The sequence below is a fragment of the Chaetura pelagica genome, unplaced genomic scaffold (assembly GCF_000747805.2).
Source record: "Chaetura pelagica isolate M959 unplaced genomic scaffold, ChaPel_1.0 scaffold134, whole genome shotgun sequence".
Lineage (NCBI taxonomy): Eukaryota > Metazoa > Chordata > Aves > Apodiformes > Apodidae > Chaetura > Chaetura pelagica.
The window spans coordinates 488,950-511,611 of record NW_009953105.1 but is presented as its reverse complement, the minus strand read 5'-3'; the positions used below and the strand labels follow the sequence as shown (position 1 = coordinate 511,611).

Genomic DNA, 22,662 nt, shown 5'->3' with positions numbered 1-22,662 from the left:
TTGTCACAAAAATATGTGAACTGATGGAAACCAGAAGTTCCCCTGAGGTTTTCATAGGTCTTTGAAATAATGCACACAGAAACATGTTTTTAAAAGTATGTTTCGTGTTTTCATCTGTTCTGAATACAAGGTGTGAGAGAACTCCCCTGTACATTTCATTGCAATCATTCATGTACAACAATAGCAGCACTGGCTGCAATAAGAAAAAAAATAATCTTGTTATTTATGTAGTAACTGAATTTTGTGCTTTTCAGTGTGCCTGAGGAGTCCCAAGTGAGAGTCACATGCAAACAGACAAGGGCAGTAGAATCTCTAGAGTGTGACACAGAAATAGCAACAAGGTACCTAAATAATGTCAGACATAAGTACATAGGTTAAAAAAACAAAACATGGTTTATTTAAAAGTGTAATGTATTCAGAATGTGAAAAAGATTATATTGTATTATGTCAATATAGACAGCACACAGGTAACAAGCTCATTCATTGTAATAGTCAGGCTACTCTTTCCAGCCTCCTAATCACACAGATCTTTGTGAGAGGCTCACCATCGATTTCTCTACACTATTGATTAATTTCAGTAAGAATTTGCTGTCCTATTTCTGTATGTCATGCTCACCAGGGGAGAGGAGTGAAATATGGCACAGCTTCTTATGCACTAAGACCCTCTGGCATGGTTTAAGCAAAAGTAGTCAGATGGAACATTTGATCCTAGGACAAATTACCAGGCTGTCTGCCCTAACCTTACCACTGACGTGGCTCATCACTGGGATGAGAAGTCTAAAGTAGCAGAGACTGAGAGAGATATTATGATAGTTATAAAATGCCATTTCCAGACACAGCTTTTTATTTCAGATTCTTCTCAATCCAGTCTTTGAAGAGAAGAGCTTTGGTGTAACCACTGTAGAGTTCTAGGCTGCAAGTTTTATCATAACCCCAGCTCACTAATCCTATCAGGTACCACCTTAGCTCAGGAGATGCTTTTCCTGGCAAAGTTATGGCTGCAATCCCACCAGTCTCAGCAGGGCAGATATTAGAAAAGGCTGTGTGGTCTTGTTTGGCACAAAACATGCTGTCGGTGATGCTGATTTGTATCCCATGATCCTCATACTGTTGCTCACACAACAGCGAATCCACCATCTGAACAGTTCCCATGCGGATTGTGTCATTCTTGTACCTGGGTTCTTTAATGTCAGCCCATACCTTCCAGCCAGTAACAATTATTTTTAAATCCTCTGTGGATGAAGTCAATTCATGAGATGATGTCAAGCAAATTGGTTGAACACGACTGCTGATTCTGGCTTTGTCCAAGAGTTTTATGAGAGCTATGTCAGAATCAAGTAATATAGGGTCATAATTGGGATGCACTATGATGGCAGAAATCTGGGGAGGTAAGAGAGCAGGAAGAATTGTAGCATTAAATGTAGAATTAACAGCAATGGCAAGTCAGTATTCTTTGATCTGTTATGATCTGTATTAGTTTATTTTGCATACTTCTCTAGCCTCCACTCCTCCGCTCCCAAACTTTTTCACCACAGTGCTCACTCAAATGAGAAACATGCAGTGAGATCAAGGATTTTTTTTATATTATTTTTTTTTTCCCCCTTGGGTTTCAGGAGTTTTATTGCATTAAATTCTTCCTAATGAAAAGCAGTCAAGGATATTTTCAGCAAAATAGGGAGTTAATGTGCAGTTCAAGTTTCCATGACTACCATGTCATTTTCAGCCAGTAGAATTTGAATGGGTGGGCTTTGAATTAAAATGTTATTGAAACTTAACCATCTTCCCACCAAAATAATACTAGTAATACATTACACAATGTTAGGTTCAAACTTTTACTGCTAGTTACCTAGATGAAACACTACAAGAATGGACAGGATTACTATAGGGAAATATTGTAAAAAGATCGTATCTTTCCTTACAGGAAAAATCCGAAAAAGCTGGAATTACATGAAGAAACTTAAAAAAAAAAAAAAAAAAAAAAAAGGGGGGGGGGAGCAGAAGAATAAAATTAACTATGCTTTATTGCATAAAATCCATTAATTAACTCACATACCCCCCACTCCAGGAAAAAGAAAAGATACACAGACAAAATTGCTAGTTCTACTTGGAAAAAAAAAAAAAAACAAAGAAAAAAAAAAACCAAACAAAAAACAATCTGGTGAGCCTGAGATGCTATTTGAAGCTGGAGTCAGACATAAACTTCTTTTGAGTTTAGAGCTGTACCACTCTGGGGCTAAGAACACAGAATCACAGAATCATTACAATTGGAAAAAACCTCTAACATCACCAAGTCCAACTGTCAACCCAAGAAAAAAAAGATCATGACCACTAGAACATGTTCTCAAGAGCCATGTCTACACTTTTTTTTAATATCTCCAGGGATGGTGACTCAATCACCTGGCCGGGCAGCCCGTTACAGTGCCTGACTACTCTTTCCATAGAGAAATCTAGATGTGAAATAGACTCATGGCATCAAACCAGGATCTAGAGCACAAATCTTTCTCTCATAAATTATGCTAGTCACTTTTGACAATAGCTGGCATCTCTTCTACTTTTATTCTGGCAATATCACTCAAGACATTATGGCCCATGGAACCTGAGCTATTTTCTGTGTTAGGTGGTGAACGTATGAGTTGGACAGAATCAGGGGAATTTAACTACAGCATGGGCTCTCCTTGTGCTGTGACAGTTCTGTCAGTTGAGGCTCCAGATACAAATTTCAAAGAACAGTGTATAAAAAAATATATAGCTCAAAGGATAACCTTCTTCTCCTCATACAAGACGTGTCATCAGTATCTGTCTGTGCTCATCATTTTCTGTTCCCAGCAGACTTACTCACCCGCAGGTTCTGGATGGTTTTTTCATCTCTGTCATCATCTCTGTAGAACTTCCCCAGAACCACCTTGAGCTCTGCTGTCTTGAGCACGATGGTCTTTCCCAAATCAGTGACGCAGTGAGCTGCCACCACCACAGTACGCTCATTCACCAGGGCCCCACTACAGATAAGTATCCAGGCCCCTTTCTGGAGACTGCTCTCCTTCACTCCATTGGCCATCCGATAGATTGCAGCTTGCCAGGGCCACCTGGTAGAGGTGACTGTCTTCTGAAGGGTGATATTTTCTGCTTTTCCACAGACTGAGGAAACATGAACCAAAAATGGGGTAATACCTTTTCCCCACCAAAGAATCTGAATATCACTCTTGATTCCTTCTTGTGATGTGCCAAAAGAAACCAAACTGCAATGGTTACCATGAGGGACAGCTTTCTAATTAACCTTTGTCTCCAACCTGCAGAATTGTAATATAAAAGTACTTTATATAGCTTTAAAAAAAAAAAGGAAAGAAAAAAGACATCTTTCAATTTTCCTATTATTATCTGAATTCCTGCAAGAAGTAGGAATGTGGGTTTAGCACCTGAGCAGGTGAATTTTCATTACAACCTTATACAGCTACACTATAATGAAATGACCACATAAATAAATGGAAGGAACACCCCTGATTCTTGTTTATAATAAAACACCGTAAAGTCAGCAGTGCACTAAAGCTCACCCTAGGCAGTCACAGAGTAACAGAGTCTCCTCTTCTAGAAGACCTTAGCACAGATGAGTTTGTGCCTATGAGAACAGACTTGTCTTAAAACAAGAAGCTTGAAGTAAATTCATCTAAATCAACAGCCATCCTGAGGAAAAGAGAAAGTTCTGCCTGTTCTAGGAATGTATTACCCAGGCTTAGACCTCAGATAAAATAATGCATATTGAGAAAGGTTTACTTCAGTTGAAAAAGCTACATCATATGGTCTCATTTTTTAGTCTCCCTAGAACTCTTTTTTTTGTCCTGGGGCATAGTGTATGCATGCCCATTGTGAAAAGGATTGAATGAAATACATTTCAATACATGAGATGATCTCAAAGCAAAAAAAACAAAACAAGTTTTTAGATTTCTTTTCATGATGTTATCATCTACTTTACCATTAGCCTGATGTCAGTAGAGGGTTATACCAAATCTTGTGATATTCCTTCCCTGAGTTACTCTGCATTAGCTCTGGATAAGCTTTTATCTGAACTTAAAATTAGCAATGTGAATCCTACCCTAGAAGCGTATATTAAAGGAAGAGCCTCTTTAAAATGCAGTCTCTCTCCATTCTATTGCTTAATTTTTGCTGGTTTTGTCAGTTGTGTGCAAAAGTATAGAGATGAAAGAAAAATTACATTTGTAGTAAATAATACAGGAAAGCATGAAGTGACAGTAGGCAAGTATTTTCAAACCAAGAGAGAAATTCACCACACCTTTTGCTCAATAAAAGAGTAGAAAAATTGATGGTGAATTACGGTGGTGAAAGTTTGATCCCTTTACCATCAACTGCACAAGTTCCATTGGCAGATAAAAAAAGAGCCATAGATCCTCAAAGCTTTAATGCTTCTATCTCCCAGCTGGAAGCATAGGCAGCCTACATAGCTGGACTACCTAATTATCTAAGATTAATATTCATTATGTTCCCCCATCCACCCAGAGATGTGTGCATTTTTTTTCTCCCTTGGAGACTCACTTGGAATACACACAGGGGCTCTCCCACTCCACTTCCCTGTCTTCAGACAAGTCCTCCTGCTGCTACCCAAGCGGCGGTAGAAAGGAGAAATGCACTCATACTGAAGCTGAGTGTGCAGATGTTGGTATCCTGGAGGCAGGTCTCCAAACGGCAGTGCTGGCTTCTTGGTTGGATAGATTTCAAGCTTTTGCTTGCTGAATGCAGATGAATAAAGGTGATGCAGAGGTGTCTCCCTGTTTCAAGGCACAAAGAACACAAAGTAATAATAATATTATAAAAATTATCATTACCATAGCTTTATCACTAGCTGTGTTAAGTATCATTTAAAAGCATACCAAGTTTGCTTGTGAAAGCATAAGGCAAAATTATCATCCCAACATAGTTTAGCAATACTCCCTTCTATATCACAACTATTTTGTTTATATATATTTATGGACACATCTATAAATACACATATGTTTATAAATTTTCTATTTGTGTCTCTTTTTTTTTCAGTTCATAGTTTCTGGATTGCAACCAGTTGCTTCTGAATGTGGAACAGTTTATGGCATTCAGAAAAGGACTGAGATACCAAGTTTTTAAATAAAGAAATTGCACTGAAAATTGGCATTGCCATAATTAATTCTCGCTAGAGAGAAGTTAGGCACATCTTTTATCTAGTGGATATTTTGATAGGCAGTATTAGCAAACAATTCAGATTAAATCATGTTAATAAAGTTTATTGATTAAGTAATTAACAGAGATAATTGCCTCACCACAGAGATTTCATAACTGCAATAATCAGTAAGCTACCATTTAGAAATTGTACTGATTAGCTGAAACACAGTACATAATTTTTTTAAAAAATAAAATATATATATATGTGCACCAGCCTAGGTATGGACCATAAGCTTGACTACAGTCATACTTAAATCTTCATAATTTAGCATGTGTCCTTGCTCTAATGCTTAAAAGTACGTATCTACAGAAAAAAAATTTTGACGTCTGAAAAATTCATCAGGAAATAAATTTCCCTTGAGATTTCTGGTGCTGCCTGCATCCAGAAAAGCTATAAGAATGCTTTTTCATGTGTCAATTCCGTTTTTGATCACAGAGAGACACAGACTGCCTCCATCATATAGAATCTGTGACGTGATACACAACAGCACTCAAGGAAAGCAAAGTTATTAAGAACAAGGACAATGGCAAGCTTCTTGTATTTTGGAAGAAGGATGAGAGTTGCTGTGGTCATGCTTAGACTGCCAGGGCCCCATTTCCTACTCAGATGTGACCTTGCATTATTGCACAATCCGCACTTTACATCACTATTAATCTATGAAATGGAGATCCTACTTCAAAGAATAAAAACAGTCCACGAACATGAGATGCCATCATGATGCTGTGGATGTGGAGACATATGTGCTATCTTACAGCTGGTGTTATTATCTGAAATGTTTTGCATAAAAAGACCTGTGTTCAAAAGTTACTCAAGAAATATAAGAAAGAAAAATCCCTTGATGCCTACTAAAGCCTCCTGATGGCTTCTGAGAGCCACTGTTACAGTCATACATCACAGAGCTGGAGAGTGGGAGAGTATTTGGGAAGTACATGCTTGCCTTGTTCCTAAAGTCTTCTCTAGGCGGCTTTGACTGGCCATTGCCAGAGACAGGTTATGGCTCGAGCTGGACCTTTATTCTGACCTGGTATGGCTGTTCTTAAGACCAAAGATGAGGACAGGTGCACTACATCTAAAAACAAATGAATCATGTACTGCAAAAAACCTCAAAACCTAAAATGAGAAATGACTATTTGGACAAAAATTAACCTGAACATTGCAGGATAACTAATTCAGACTGGGCTTATTTCAAGAAGTCATCAGAAGGGTAAGCCCAGACAGGATCTGACATTTCATTCCTTCCTCCCATCCTACTCTACTTCCTCCTCTCCCTCATGCCCTCCCCAAACCCAACTTTATATGAATTATGCTATATTGCTTTGGATGGTGAAAACTAATGGGAGCAGATTACATTGCTATACCCTGTTCTCTCCTTGTTTACTCTCCCCACTCATTTCTTCTCTAAGACAGCACGTGTTCATATTTTAAGATATGTCATTTCCCCCAAGGAACTCTTCTCAGACTGTTCTCATAGCCTGTCACAATCCAGAAAGCCTAATTCCAGTATCATCCATCTCCAACTGTGCATTTCTTTCTGGCTGCCTCCAGCAGCTTGCAAACCTGTGCTTAATCAGACCTCCCCCCCAGCAGCTCTCACTGTTTGGCTATCGCTGGACTTGCAGGAGTGGCTGCTCAGGCAGGCTAAACACACAGGGAGGAAAGGAGAGGAGAGGAAAAGCAATTACATTTTTTCTTTAAACTTTATTTGAGATACTGCATTCTCACCTTGACTGAACCTGCATTGGAAGCACTTTCTGTCTCACCAGGTCAGAGATCTTTGGCTCTCTGCAGGCTAGAAAAAATACAATGTTGCACAGTATTTTCCACATTCACAGCTCAAGTGTTACGGTTCATATACATTTCTACTTTTTCATTTTACTAGTTACAGTGCATTAAGAAAAGAGGCACTAAGTTACGTGCATTAAAATAAAGATAGGCTCTAAAACCTAAAGCTTTGAAGAAGTATTTCCCCACAGATTGCCAGTTTAACAGCAGTGGAAGCAACTGAGCATCTCCTGCACTGGTGCTTTCAGCCAATTTGTGTGATTTGACGATTCAGTGTGTCTGAATACCAGATTTGCAACTCTACCACTGATGACTTCAAATCTGAGCAAACTTTTGCAAGAAAGGAATTATATAAAAAATATTTAATTTCCATCTGTGTGGCGACACACAGCTAATACCAGTGATGCGGCATACAGAGAAAGGCTGAAGGATGTTAGACTTCTAAATGTCTGTTTGCTTGTGCAACCATGGAAAGGAGCTGGAGAATGATTCAATGGAACACTCAGGGTTACCTGAATATGTGAAAAATAAATGAAGGAAGATTCACGATTTCTAATTTTGCATATTTGGTTTATTTATTTTAAGAGCAGTATAAAATATTCAAGTTTATCAGTTCAAATAACTGAGAATCTTCTTCCTGCTGCTCACAGTGGAAGAAAAGGAAACTTGCAGGAAGTAATTTATCTGTATGCCAGAGCACTTGTATTCTGTGGGATTTAACAATCTAGCTCTTTCTGATTACTGTATATGTTAACCTTTATGTCACCATCAGAGTTAACAATAAAGATGCTTTCCACAGAGGATTATATGATTCAGGGAGAGAGTACTTCCATCTAAAATAACAGAATAATGCAAATTCCTCTGGAGACAGACATGTTTCCTTATATTATCATTACTTGAGTTTAAAAAAAAATAAAAATCCATTAAAATGTGTCAAACAATTGCTTTGGGAAAATAAATTTGGCATTTCCCCAGGCAAAATTTATTCATCCATTCAGGGTTTCAGACACACTTAGAGTAACTCCAGGTCAACTGCATAATTCCCTCTCAAGCAAAGTATTTAAATATTTCAGTGTTTCAATGAACACAAATAATTTAAGCATGTCCTCAAGTTGTTTTCTGAACCAAACCTTCAAGACTGCAATCTACAGGCCATTCACACTCATGACTGATCCCACTGATTTAGAAGGATTGTAAGAGGAGAGCTGGTCCTTGTGACAGCAACTCTTATGAGACAATTATTTCATTCTATTTCAATTCCCTCCTGATATTCTTTGATTTCCTCTTATGCAGGTTTGATCCTAGAATGAGGGTAATAAGGGTTTTAGGGTACATTCCTTTCCCTGTTTAAAGAGGCAAATGTTCTGGAATTGCAGGCATCTTCTCTGGCTGAGTTTAGCAGCCAATAGCGCTGGGTCAGTATCAGGCATCAGTCAGATGGTTCATTCTTAGCAAAAATTATTGTTTGGTGAGTGTAAATTACATAAAACAAACTCCAGTAAAACCATAAAAACTTTTGTGAGTTGTGGTAAAAAAAGTTTGTAAACTACCTTTTACGCAGATTGGCTGATTCCCTGACCATTCTCCATTGTCTTGGCAGGTCCTCTGTTCATTCCCACTAAGAATATATGAGTTGTTACAAAAGAAAGAAATAACTGTGCCAATTTTTGCATAGCGTCCATTCAAGAGCCCCGTGTCTTCTACTACTCTTCTGTAGCCATTTAGGGGGCCACCAGGATCTGAGCAGTTTTTTCCATCAAGAACTAATGACAGGGGGAAAAAATAGCAACCATTTTATAAATTATTTACTTATTTTATCATTATTTTCACGCATCAGATTTCTTGGCATTTCAATCAGCACTTTATTAAAGATGTCTTTTCAAGGCCCATTTGGGATCTCTATCTTCAAAAAGATCACATATTGAAGAAGAGATTATAATATACATATATCTGTACACACTTTAGTCTTCACTGAAAGTATGTGATTCTCAAATTGTTGAAAAGACCTTACAACATAGCTGAAAGTCCTGAAAAAGAACCATGACTTTACATGATGTTAAGGCTGCATTAACAGGTCTACTTCAAAAGCATAAAATGATGCACTTAAACTATTTGCAGGAAACAGGCTGTTGGCATTCTTCTTCCTTTCCTGTACTTCCCATACTTCACTGGACTTGGATAATTAAACTAGACTACCTAATTTTACTTTTATGTTTGGTTGTATTTTGTTTTCTTAGCACTAAAAAAGAGAACTCAGTAATCCAGGGAAATACGGGGAAATTGAAAGACAACATCCATCTATATATATTTACTGATACTAAAAATGTAATATAGCAAACTTACACGATAGGTTCTGCATATAAAACCTCTTTTAATTCCTCCTTCCCAAAATTTTGCCCTATGTTTTATTTGTTGCTGTGTTTTTTTTCTCTCAATAAACTTAGATTTTTGGCCTAAATCTGGATGGCAGTATTCCCTATGGGATGCCAATAAATGCTTTTCCCTATATTTTTCACTCTTTGTTCTTTCTATTTAGCAGCTGAAAACATACTCTTTTTTATTTCCTTTGGATTTCATCTCAATTTTCTTGTCAAGATGACAGCAATATGCAATTCTGTTTAATTCCTCTGTCTGATGTCTCATTGCATGATCATCAGTGAACATCTAGTTTAGACAGCTACTGTTGGTGCTGCTTTACTTATGGATCACTGACAAGACTGAGACATGTCAACTGACCAGAAATTACCTCTTCATATCGAGGTTAAGACTTTTCAAGGGCTTAGAAACAAAGAGAAAACATCTGGAAAAGAGGGACCCAAATTACACCACTTCAGTAACAACCAAGTCTAGAGACAGCTCTTGCACTAGATCTTTAGCCACACACATCATGCAGCAGAGACTTCAGCACAATCCTTATACTACATTTACTGCAACTGGTGACATTCTGTCTGGGTAGTGGAATGTCTATTACTTGCTCTTTCAGATGAACTTCTATATAGCTGTTTTGCAACCCTCCCCTCCAAATTTGTATTATTTGCCACAACACATTTGTAAAAGCATGTTTCCAATTGATAGAAATTATTCTGGAACAAGGAAATAAAATTGTGCAATACAAAATTCTAAAGAAAAATTAAAAGGCACTTTGGAAGAGAAAAAGGGGCTTGGAATTTTGCAGCTGAATCAATGTGAATGGCTGATTCAAAACTTGCCAGCCAGACCTGCCAACTTGCACAGCCAGATTTAATGGAAGTTTCTCTTTTATCCATTTTTCTTTAGGATGGGAATTCTGTTGAAATAAGAGCCTAGACTTCCTGCAATAAGCCCCTAATCACCTCCACAGAATGCACCAGATCTCTGCAGAGAAGGTATTAGAGGTACATAGTAATGGAAGCAGCCATTCCTTGTTGCACTATGCCCCTCATTTGATTTTGATCCTAGACATTTTCAGTCTATGTGTAAGAAGGATGTATGCCTAAAGTGTTGGAGGAAATTATTTTTCAGTCATTTGATGCTTCAGTCAGACCTTTATATAAGCAGGTCTTGCACGCTTGAGCTCCAGCAGTGTAAAATAAGAATCCCTACTGCTTCTTAAAGACAGGAAGACAAAAGAACATCATGATAAGCCATGGATGTAGCATATTTCAAGTGAGATTTGGATACTCTAGCTTCATGTGAATACACTGGCCAAAACATTTGATAACAATCAAAACTTAAAGTGACCTTACCACATTCAGGATGATGTGTTGACCAAATCCCATCAAGCTGACAGTAGGCAACATGGCTGCCTTTTAAGCTGTAACCTGCGTTGCACTTGAAGTAAACCTGGGCCCCGTATTTAAATTCATCTCCTTCCACAATACCATGAGCGGGAGCACCTGGAGTCCTACACATCACCACTGACAGTTCAGATATTTCAAAAAAATCCACTTTATTACAAAAACAGGACTGTGTTAGATGATTCTTTATTTAGAATACCAATTAAAATGGGCATAGGAGTCAAAGTTGCAAGACAGGTGTACGGCAATCTTTTAGAAAGTTGTTTAGACATCAGTTCTACACACATTTACATATATGCCACTTTTCAAAACATACCTAGATCCTTTCAGTTCTATGGGATTACTCATAAGTATGAGGTGATCATATGCATGTGTTTGTATCACTACGGCTTATTTGCTCAAAATATAGGTACTTGGCATACTTTCCATCTTAACAGAGGTTTGAATGAACTACCATGCTTCATCAAGAAAAAAATTCGATCTTTAAAAACCTTATATTATTTCAAATTCTTCCTTCTATTTTTATATAGTTTTTCAGATAACCTCACTGAAATATTAAAGCATCATTATTTATGTAGATCAAGCATTATCATAATGACATTAAGAAGGGACCTTGATATTTACCACTCTGGTATTTCCCTTTACAATGGTCTCCAGGGATGGTGACTCAACCACTCACTTGGGCAGAAAATGTACCTTATATCTCACCTAAACCTCCCCTGTAACAACCTGAAGCCATTTCCTCTTGTTCTATCACTAAGTAGTGAATATTAAACATCATAAGCAAGATTTCTCTAAGTGCATGAAATCAGCCGTACTAAACCAAAAGAAAGGGCCATGCAGCACAGAGACCTGTCTTCAATGGTTGCAAACAGTAGATTTGATGGAAGGAATACAAAAACAGAGCAAGCGTATTCTGGTGACGTTCAGCAATCGAGCTCAAGGACTCCCTGAACTATTTTTGGTATAACATAACCTGGTGATTTTTTTTCAAGCATTAATTTGTCTGAGTGTTTTCTAAACTCAACTGCATACTTGTGTCCACAATACCCTGTGGCAGTGAGTTCTACAAAGTAAGCATTGTGTGAAAAATTCACTGCCTTCTTTAGTTTGGTTTCTAATCTGCCACCTGATAATTCCATTTGATGCTTTACTTTTATGTTATGTTATGAGAGATGTTATATTTAAGTTATGAGAGATGGAGAAAGTCCATTCCCTATTCACCTTCTCTAAGTCACCTTTTAAGACCAGTTTTCTGTATATAGAAATTTTATGTATGTATTTCTGTATATAGAAATTAAAACAATGCAGAAAACACATTTTAGTATCTACCTCTGTGTGTCTCTGGTTTTGGCTAGCCATTTCTTGTGGAAAACAGCATAGGAATGTATTCAGTGCAAGATGTAGCTATGTATATGGGTGTTCTATCTGGGAGCTGTGGTACTCCGCTGAAGATGGGTAGGTAGGTAGGTAGACAGACAGACAGACAGACAGATAGATGATAGATAGATAGATAGATAGATAGATAGATAGATAGATGCATGCTAAGAAGATCATCCCTACTTTATGCTTTTAGAATTTGAGTTTTTCTTTCTTGCCTTGTAGCTAGTTTCTTATTAATCTACTGACAAATTTTTATCCTTACACTTCCAGAGGGAAAACTTTTCTAAGGCCTCAGCCCTGTAGTCCTTATCCAGAACACTTGTGAATGCATCTATTTATTTGGATTGTGGACCATACGATTATTCACATAAGAAAGAGATTCTTGAGTAACAGTCCTAAAGCAGCAGCATTCACAAGAACAAGGCTCCACAGAAATTCCTCTAATTTCACAGATTACTACAAGCATCGAACAACGAGTCATCAGAATCACTGCTTCAAATCAAAACAATCCAGTTAGGAGAGCTCAACATTGCCTCTTGGCTGCAAGTATTCTGCATCAGTACCACCCTTAGCAAAAGAATAATGATAAAAATTCAGTAGAATTAATTCCTAACCCTTGACACTTCTCATGTGAAATACAGGCACACATACATATACACACAGATAATAGTTGCATATGCGTATACACAAACACATATGTAAGTGAAAGGGACATCATGGGAACACAGTGCTTTCTCAGAGCACTTGTCTTTCTATAATGATCTTTGTATACCCAGTCAGTCCCTCCATATCTTTCTCTGAACTACAATTCATTTAATCACATTTGCATTTCTCTTTTTCAAAGTAAAGTCACACTCAGCTTATCAAATAAGAAAAGATGATGGTGAGAAACTTCTTTGCACCACTCTTCTTTATCATAAATACAGGTTTTCTGTTTTGCGTGTGGACCAGCCCAGCTCTGCAGAACAAATGTTTTGGTGCTTTTGTATCCTAACTCCATCCTGGAAAAATGTCACCAAGCTACACTCACTTTTTTCCCCACAAACTGTAAGTATTTGTTTTTGTTCAGTCTGCTAAGTGATTAAGATATTTAGTTTCAAGTCTTCTTGATTTTCTAGGGTTGCCAGACTTTCTTCTGATTCTGTGTACAAGTGTGACCCAGCTGGAGCAACTCTAGTTTTACTTATGATGTAAATTGAGTGTTTTGTGCACTGTTTCATTTAGTACAGTAACTATGGCCTAAAGTAAAGGATACAGAGGCAGAAGGTCATGAGATCTAATCATAGCTATAAAACTGTGGCCAAGGGTAAGTTGCTTCATCTGCTGTATCTAACAAATGAGAGTACCCCTTTCCTCACAGGAATGTTATAAGCATTAGCTCATACCCACTTGTGTCACACTGTCACCATGGGGTTTCTCTGATGGCAAACCAGCTATGTATTATTAACAGACATGTCCCTTTTGTAACCCATGCCTTTATCAACTGGTTGCCTGTTCTCTTGTAACACAGAATTTTCCCTTATGGTCTCTCCTATTTTTTAAACTTTGCCAGTGGTGGGACAGCCACTCATTCTATTTTTTTCTTTGGATCATTTTGTAAGTTCATTCTTTCTCTCTACAAATTAAATGTGGTTTTGAATCTTGTCATGTTCTCTACATCTCAGTACTACAGCTGAGCTCTTTTTTCAGCTGTATTATTTATCCTGAAATTCATATACAAGTTACTCTAGTAACCACCTCTACTGCTTTGGCTTGAGCTGTATAGCTTTTCTCCCCTCTTCAGTTTGTCTTGTCTTTTTTTTCCCTTGCATCTATGAGATTTCATGCAGCTCTTCTGCACCTTTTTCCTTTACTTGTGAACACTTCAGGTAATGGCATTTTGAATAGTTATTGTGAAGAGAATCCTAGCCTCTGTGTGCTTCATCCAATTCTCTCATCTCTTTGTAGATAGCTTCCCATCAACAGTGAATTTGACTGGTTCTTACATCTTTCAGAATGTGCAGTGTATTCTCTTGGATTTTAGGACAATGTCCTTTGAGATAGTTTATTGAAGTCTTTCAACATTCTCTCCAAGTGTAAGACTGAATCCAACTCTTCAACAGAAATTTCTTAGAAGTCAAAAAGAAGGAAAAAGAACATTTTGTAATTGTCATTCATCCCTAGCCCTACACTTACGCTCTGGTTACACACACTAGCCATAAAATCCAGTCACCTACTGAGTATTTCTGAATATCAGTCCTCCTCTGCATTGCCCAGCTTTCACGGTCATGCAGGCTGGATCCCCCTCACAGCCCTCACCTACTCACAGCCATTTCCAGCTATACCTGTGCCTGGTCTAGCCTGACAACTACAGCAGAGACAGAGCTGTGGGCTGTTTGGCCAGCACTTGCTTGGGAAGCAGGTGGTGGGCTGGCCAGGAGCTCTCCATGGGCTCGGATCATTTCTAAGCCACTAATTAGACCGCTTTTCTCCACATGAAATACAGTATGCCAACTACCATGTGACTGGCTTTCCACCTTTAAGATGACTCAGACATGTAATTTGTGGTGTGTTTGGCTATAGCATTACTTGTTAACAGCAAAATGAGAGAGGAAGAAGCAGCAAGACCTGTCATGATAACACATGAGACAACTTTCTCACAGGCTCAGCAGTGGTTAATGAAATAACTGGCGTCCATATGTGTTATCTTGCTTAAGGGCCTTATCAACTTTTGTCCAGTGTTATTGTGACGTCCCCTGAATGGCAGCCACTGTCCAGCTTTTCACAAGATTAATACCTTACCTTTTCTCTCTGCACTTTGCAAAGCAGACAGAGGAAGAAGAAAAAGACAAAAAGTCGAGAGCTTCAGACAGCGTTATCTATTAAATGTACCATGAAGTCAGCAATACTCATTCCAAACTGTAAGGTTTGAGACAACCCTGCCAAAATGAAACTAAGCGTCAGGATTTCAGGTTGAAGTGCACCTTTCTCTCCACAATCAGAAGACCAAAGCCACCAAAAATCCAGAAAATTGACTAGGTGGCTGCAAAATTCTACTATGAGATGGTCAAGGACAGCCAAATATGAAACACATTCATTCAAGGTCTACCAAAAAAAGTCTGAGCAACTCAGAGAGTCCATGAGGGTCAGGATGATCCCATTCTTGATGCCATGGTATCATCACATCTATGAAGATTACTGGTGAATTTCTATCTAGAAAACAATTTTTAAAAATTGAGACATTTCAGGTAAAGGTGAAATATACAGAAATATATGGAAATATAACCTTGAGAGTGACCACCCTGGTCATGCAAAAGCTAAAAACTAAAATAATTTACCCAGTAAAACCTCTATAATTGACAAATGTTTGAAAGGCATAGTAGGATGTAAGTAGAAATGATACGCGTTTCATAATTTGAAAATTGAAACTCCAGCAAAAAAACAATTCAAAACAAACAAATAACCCCTCCCCCCCAAAAAAAAACCCTAACAAAACCAAAAACAAAACAACCAAAAAACAAACCCCAAAACTGGAACAGACTTTGGAGAGAAGAGCACAGCACTAGCAAGCCTATTACAAGCTGATAGATTTTTTTGTTTGTTTTCATTTTTCCATATTTTGCTACACAATGTTTTGCCTGGGAAGGCAACTTCAGGGTCTGAAGCGAATTTTGGCCTGATATAGCTCTGTACAGTTCATAAGAGGGCAAAGTAGGAAGCTGTAAGATGAGGCAATGACAGACATCTCTGGCAGAAATGCTCAATTGTGATAGGCCTGTTGTTAGAAAGAGAATGAAAACAGAGCTGCCTCAAGTTTCTATATAACAAACTCATAGATACCTGATAAAACATTGCCCTTCTTGCATCTTACTTTGATGTCTTGGAAGTAAGAAAACAGTATTTCTGTTCCATCTGAAACATTAAAATGGCTTCACATTTCACAGACAACTGTCTGCAATCTGAGAAAAACTAGACTAGAGGAACAGTAAGTTTCTGAATTTGTAAGTAAAATGTTTCATTATTAATAGTAACAGTGCAAATTCCTCTCCCTTTTCAATTAGATGTAAGAGACATTCCTCAGATCTGAATTATCTGCCATTTAGAAACAGTTTTCATGCTTATTTTATCATCAGTGAGATAAATTAGATGATCTCCTGAGCTATACTTTTCTCCCTTCAATGTCTTTCAAATCCTTCCTGATGGAATTGTCATTTCCTTTGTCCCATGGTCCCTTCATTAAATGAACACCATTTTCTTCTGCGGCCTTCCTCTCGCCCACTTCCTTGTTAAATAATATATAGCTTCTCACACAGAGCATACATCTCTAAATTCTGCATAACCTTTCAATAATACATTTCAGGCCCAAAATAAATCTCATTTCTCATTTCTGGTATTAATAAAAGGTTTATATTTCCATTGTTGTCCCCCCTGTAATATTAGGTGCAAGAGCTTGTAATTGTATAGAGTTTTGTTCTTTATCTGCTTTAAGGTGAAAATAATTATTATTTACTTGTGATACTGCTTCTGCATGAAGTGTGCTGGCATGCTCACTGAAAATGGCCACAGAAAATACACTTGGTAACACGTAGGGAATTAGAGCAGCTTCTGCTGTTATGAATCGTAGAATCTTCTGCAATGAACAAGACAGCTATGGACGTACTTTGGGACCCTGGGTGCCACCATCCTAGCCAAACCAGTCTAATGACTGTCAGAGAAAGCCTCACAGAACCGGAAAAATCATCAGGATTTTGGATCTTGAGCTTTGGGGCTTCCTTGCTCCATGGCAGTGGCTAGCAAGTGCTTTGATGCCAGAAAATCTAGAAGCCTCAGAATTCACAGCTGCATATTTTTGCCTGAGGGAACACAACATACAGAGTATGTGGAAGTGACTTTTTTTCTCTCAGAATCACAGACTTTCCAGAGTTGGAAGGGACCTCTAGAGATCATCTAGTCCAACTCCCCACTAAAGCAGGATTGCCTACAGCACATTACTCAGGACTGCATCCAAGCAGGTCTTGAATATCTCCAGAGAAGGCGACTCCACAACCCCCCTGGCCAGTCTGTTCCAGTGCTCTGTCACCCTCATCGTAAAGTTTTTCCTCATATTTAAATTCAATTTCCTATGTTCCAGCTTATGCCTGTTGCCCCTCATCCTGTCACTGGGAACCACTGAATAGAGTCTGGCTCCATTCTCCCTGTACCCACCCTTTAGATACTTACAGGCATTAATAAGGTCTCCCTTCAGCCTTCTCTTCTCCAGGCTAAAGGATCCCAGCTGCCTTAGTCTTCCCTCAAAAGGGAGCTGCTCCAATCCCCCAATCATCTTTCTTGCCTTCCACTGGACTCTCTCTAGTAGTTCCCTGTCTCTCTTGAACTGGGGAGCACAGAAGTGTGTGCAATATTCCAGCTGTGGCCTCACCAGGGCAGAGTAGAGGGGGAGAATGAACTCTTCAGAACTACTGGCCACACTCTTCATTATGCACCCCTGGATTCCATTGGCCCTCTTGCCAGCAAGGGCACACTGCTGGCTCATGGATAATCTACTGTCTACCAGGACTCCCAGATGCTTCTCCTTGGAACTGCTTTCCAGCAGGTCCACCCCTAACCTATACTGGTGCATGGTGTTCTTCCTTTCCAGGTGTAGGACCCTACACTTCTCCTTGTTGAACCTCATTAAGTTCTTCTCTGCCCAGCTCTGAATTTACTCCTACACTTACCCCTTCTCATCCAGAGTCCCTCCACTAGGCAAGGATGCCCCAGGTTCTCACAACACTTGATGGCAGAAAAGAACTGATGTGTGGAAAGACTTCAATGGTGGGGCTTTCAAGCAAGTATGTAAGCTTGGTGATGGATTTGATTAAATAGCCTTCCAGCATTGGGAGGCATCAGGCTGTCCTGCCATCCTGTGGCAGTGTGGCTCTGCTTTCTCCTCTGTGCAGGGCTGTCAGACCTTGATGTATCAGGTCACACAATATGAGGCAGAAGCCCTGACTTTGTATACATTAGAAATCCCAGTGTTCTTTTTCTGACTCCTGTCTGCCTTCAGGGTTCTCTGTATGCTGGGATCATGGGCACATCTTAAGTCTGTTGATAGCAACAATAGATTAATGAGGTCCTGCTAAGTTGTCCTTCTCTCTGTGACACTGCTTACACTCTCCCTGAGCCTACAATCATTTCAGCACAGACTTTGTTCCTACCCAGAGCTCAACTCACAGAGATAGAACTTACACCTGGCATCTTCAGATGCTTCTCTCAAGATCACATCTCAGCTCAAGCTCTCCTTAATAAATGGAAGCAAACATTATGAGATCCACCACAAGGACATTAACCTTCTTGCTATCACTTCACTGAACCTCTCACCTCTCCTGGAGAGTGCTGCTGACTAGGAAGCTATATACTGACAAGTAGCTCAGCCATCCTCCTCCAGACCCTGGTGAAAGCTGGGTGTGAATGACAGCAGGACAGGCTTGGTGGCATTAGCTTTGCCATCATTCTTCCTCAAAGCAGGAACAGTCTGCTGGGAACTGAAATGTTTTGTAGCACAGGTGCTCTTGGTCAGAACTCTGAAATAAATGCTTTCCAGCAGTGGTGTGTGTTTCTGAGGGGACTTGTGACATCTGGCATACTTGCTTCTCTTTTTTGTTGCCCCTCAGAACTTTACTTTTTGGAGCTGGCAGGCTATGCATTTCAGGTGACAAAAGACCATAGTTGCAAGTTTTACAACCAGAAATTAGAAGGAGTGAATTCCTCCTTTGTGTCCCCTGTGATGCCCCAGGGCACATTCTCCCAGCTCCATGCACATCTCTAGCCACAGGCCATGCCAAATTGCTGGGACAGACAATTCACCATAAAGATTTTTTGCCTTAATTTATCCTCCATGAAAGAGTCCCAGAAGTTAAAATCTCCTCTCATTGTTGCACTTTGCCAGTCCTCACATTAATCCTGAAAATGTCAAAGGAAATTTTAACAAGAGCAGCCAATTGATCGGTGGTACCAGAGATAGTAGATTCCCAGTCCTGCTCTCTCTGCCTTTTTGCTTTTGCAGTGGTTGCACCAGCTAGGAATAACTGCCCACAACTATGACATAAACCCTACTGAAACTCAAATCTTTTCATTCTCTTCTAGCCAACTGGAACTCATCCCTGATGTTTTCCAGCTTCCTGCCTCTGTGAATGAGACTGTATCCATGTGGAAATATGCTTGGAAAAGACACCGTGTTTTATTAATCTAGAAGCAATTTGGAGATTGTTGCTTAAAATTAGCCACTTGATCTTTATCAGCATTGTTCTTAGCTCTTAAAAAACTGTGCCTCTGGATACAACCTTTCTGGTACTTGGATAGCCTATTTGATTATACAACTGGACCTGTTTGTGCATGGGATACCATAGTGAGTGAAATCCTAAAAATTCTCAACATTTACTTTCTCTATCAGTGGCAAAACCTAATATTTAGAATAAATTCCCCAAGGTGCCCCCTGGAAAACATCGCAATACCACACTAGAGCAGCCCTGTCAGGAAGACTTAGTCTTCTAAGTGAGTCAGTGAGGAAATTACAGGGACAAGCATCCTTGTCCCATCCTGTGTAGTAAGAATAGCTGGAATGTAGCTTGGTCCAACTTGTCCTCCGGAAACACTGATTCATCCTTCCACACAGCATGTCGTACCAGGGAGAATTCTGTGCATGGTTTTATCTATATTATCAAACTGAGGAAAAAGATCCAAGATTGTTTTGGGGTGGGGCAAGTGGAGGTTACCTATTAATCCGTTTAGTGTCGTATAGAAATACACTTATTTTCTTATGGCAGGCATATCCTCCGAGGGATTAAGTTAACAATGAGACAAATTCTGATTTATTTAGTTTATAGCAATGCTGGAGACTGTACTGTGGGTAAAACACCGTGGGCTTTTACCAGGTAAGTTTCACTTTCTGAAAAACTAGAAATACTGGCTATTAATTAATAGACAGTGAGAAGATAACAAAGGCACACGAGGAGTTGTCAATACTGCAGAGATCCTGTCTCTGTCAGCCTTGCTGTCAGCTACATTTACTGGTGTTTGAATATTATGAGAGCAAACACTACTAAACAGTATGAGCAGCTTCCTCCCTGAGACTACATGATTTGCCCAATCCAACAGTCATATTGACAGAGCTGAAGGAAAGAGCAGTCCTAGGGACCAGTTTTCTGCAGGCTGATTTCCAAGCAGCAGTTGTTTAGTGATTTCTTCATATTATCATCCTCAGCCACTAACCTAATTTTTCTCTTAGATGTTTTCCTCCTCCTATGGGGCTTCTTGGCTGTTTGTGTAACAGCTGAACAGCTTTAGTGAATTTAATTCACTCAGTGAATTAAAGCAACCCAAAATTAATGTTAGGTTACCTTAAAGCACCAGACATAACGTTTGGTGGTTTGGCAGTTGCTGTGTGAACAGTTTTAGCACCATTTTAATCAAGGGAGAAACCTCCAGGAAATAAACTGAAGTGAAAACTGGGAGCAGAAATCTCTGCCTCCATCTTAAGCCAAGCTCATCAAATTCATACACTAGGCACTAAACAAAACAGATCTTGGCTTTTAAATACATAATTCTCCTGGAAAAGAGTATACTGTGGGGCAGTATGGGGCAGCAAGGATAACATCCTAGCAAATGTCTAACTAGAATCACAATGCTGTTCAGATCAGTTCAGGAGAACAAAAGAAGGCAATATCCCACCAGAACTGAACTCCGAAGGTGACTTATTAAAAACCTCTTTGAGGACTGCAGTATGTAGCAGGATGCTACAGTACTATTATCTTACCTGGCTTTGCAGAGTCATGTGCTTCAACAAAGCTTCCTGTATGACTGCACCATCCATGTCTTCACTGCAGGAATATCTCACCCTGTCTGAATTAACTGTTTTTCTCAACAGTCTTGCCCATAAAGAGAAGTTTAACCAAGGAATAGTGCTCAAGGCACAAGTAGTGATACTACATTGCTTCTCAGAAGGAGTCCTGGGAAGGTTCTGGAGAACAAGCCACTTCTGAAAGCATCCCACCCATGTTCACATTACAGTGTTGCTGTATGACAGGGTAAAGGGTGGTACTGGTTTAAGCTTCAGCCCGAATTCCCTAATAAATCTGCAAAATCTGGGAACTGCCACATTCCAGTTAAAAGTTTTTGCTAGTGTGTGGGTCTCAAAGCAGGTGAACTGTTGGATTGTCATTAGGGAAAAAAGGCCACCAGCCTTTACTCCTTAGCAGCTGCATGTATATATGTATTTTGGCAGCAGAAGGAATTTTCTTATTTCTCACTCTATACATGCAAGCCTATAGGGAGGACAGTAGAAATGTGATGGAGAAAGAATTACATTGGTCTCGTATTTTTGACATAGCCACTAAAAAGCTACCTTGACACAAATGGGGAAGAACTCTGTCCCTTTAAAAAAGCAGGAATAAGCTATTTTCCAACTGAAACAAGACTGATTTCCAGGCCACAGTGGCAATGAATGGCTCACGGGCATTTGGTTGTACCTGAAGTTCTCTACTGTAATCATGCAGTGTAGGCATGGTCCAGCATATGTGGGCTGCAAATGGCACAATATATACCAGTGATTATAGACAGTGATTATGACACTTCTCAAAACCTATTATTAAGAACGTTTCTGACAGAATTTAAAAAAAATTCCAAGTGTTCCCTTAGAACACACTGCATTACTTGTCCATGCTCAAGTGAGAAAACCAGGTTTAATGTCCAGAACCCTCTATCTAACCTATGTGAAGCACTGACAGCTGAGCTCATTTCTCCCACAGCAGAACAAGACAGGGGGTAGGAGAGTGTTAAGGCTTGCTCCCTATCTTAAGTATCAGTAAGTCAGTCCATTTAGGGTAAGGGCATCCCTAAGAACTAATCCAAGTCACAGTTGTATAGGGCCAAGAAGGATGGAAGGGGTTTTAATCAGCAGTGGGGAAGGGCCTGAAAACTATATTGAAAGGTCTGTTAGAACATAGTAAGGCCAGCATTACCAACATCAAAGGCTACAGCAAGTTAGTTTATAGAGTTTAGTCAGCTGGATTAGACCCATCATTAGGATGCAGAACAAACCTCTTCTTCTTGGCAGACAGTAGTGAAAAACAGAATAAAAATGGAAATCAGATCTGAGCCCTAAATTCCCCATTCAGCACAAATTCCTCTTATTTGCATATGAACCCTGGTTCACCAGGCTTTGTTTAAAATAAAGGTAACAGGAAATTTCAGGGCAGGATGAAGTGAAGGTCTCTTGTTTTGGGGCCAGCAAGCCCTTTGAGGACTCTTGAGTCAAAACACCCTGTCCTAGGAGGAGAACAAGCAGAGGAGGAGAGCATTTGCCATGGGGTACCAGCAGTACCGTCTCTCTACAGCTGCAATCTCAGCAGGCAAACTCAACACTGAGACCTTTCTTCATTTGAGTTGAACAAGTAGTTGACACGCTGCACAGAGTCATTGTCTTTTTGACACTTGAGTGGATGCACTTTACCGTGCAGAGCACCAGGATGAGGCCACTGGTCAGCTTTTTATTCTTTCCCT

General features: G+C 39.4%; 1 protein-coding gene across 3 annotated transcripts in view; it reads right to left on the bottom strand.

The window, feature by feature from the left end:
* Positions 1–605: 605 nt before the first annotated feature.
* Positions 606–22,662, bottom strand: part of PAMR1 (peptidase domain containing associated with muscle regeneration 1) — a 50,601-nt gene continuing 28,544 nt past the window's right edge. For 2 of the 3 annotated variants that reach the window (XM_009997270.1, XM_009997271.1), the window contains 5 exons: positions 8,536–8,748; positions 6,926–6,992; positions 4,546–4,778; positions 2,840–3,135; positions 606–1,380 (listed from right to left, as the gene is read on the bottom strand). In XM_009997270.1, the coding sequence (XP_009995572.1) occupies positions 844–1,380; positions 2,840–3,135; positions 4,546–4,778; positions 6,926–6,992; positions 8,536–8,748 (1,346 nt within the window). In that variant the 3' untranslated portion in view covers positions 606–843. Of the gene's footprint in view, positions 1,381–2,839; positions 3,136–4,545; positions 4,779–6,925; positions 6,993–8,535; positions 8,749–10,710; positions 10,882–22,662 lie in introns of all 3 variants that reach the window. The other variant, XM_009997269.1, reaches the window with a different exon arrangement.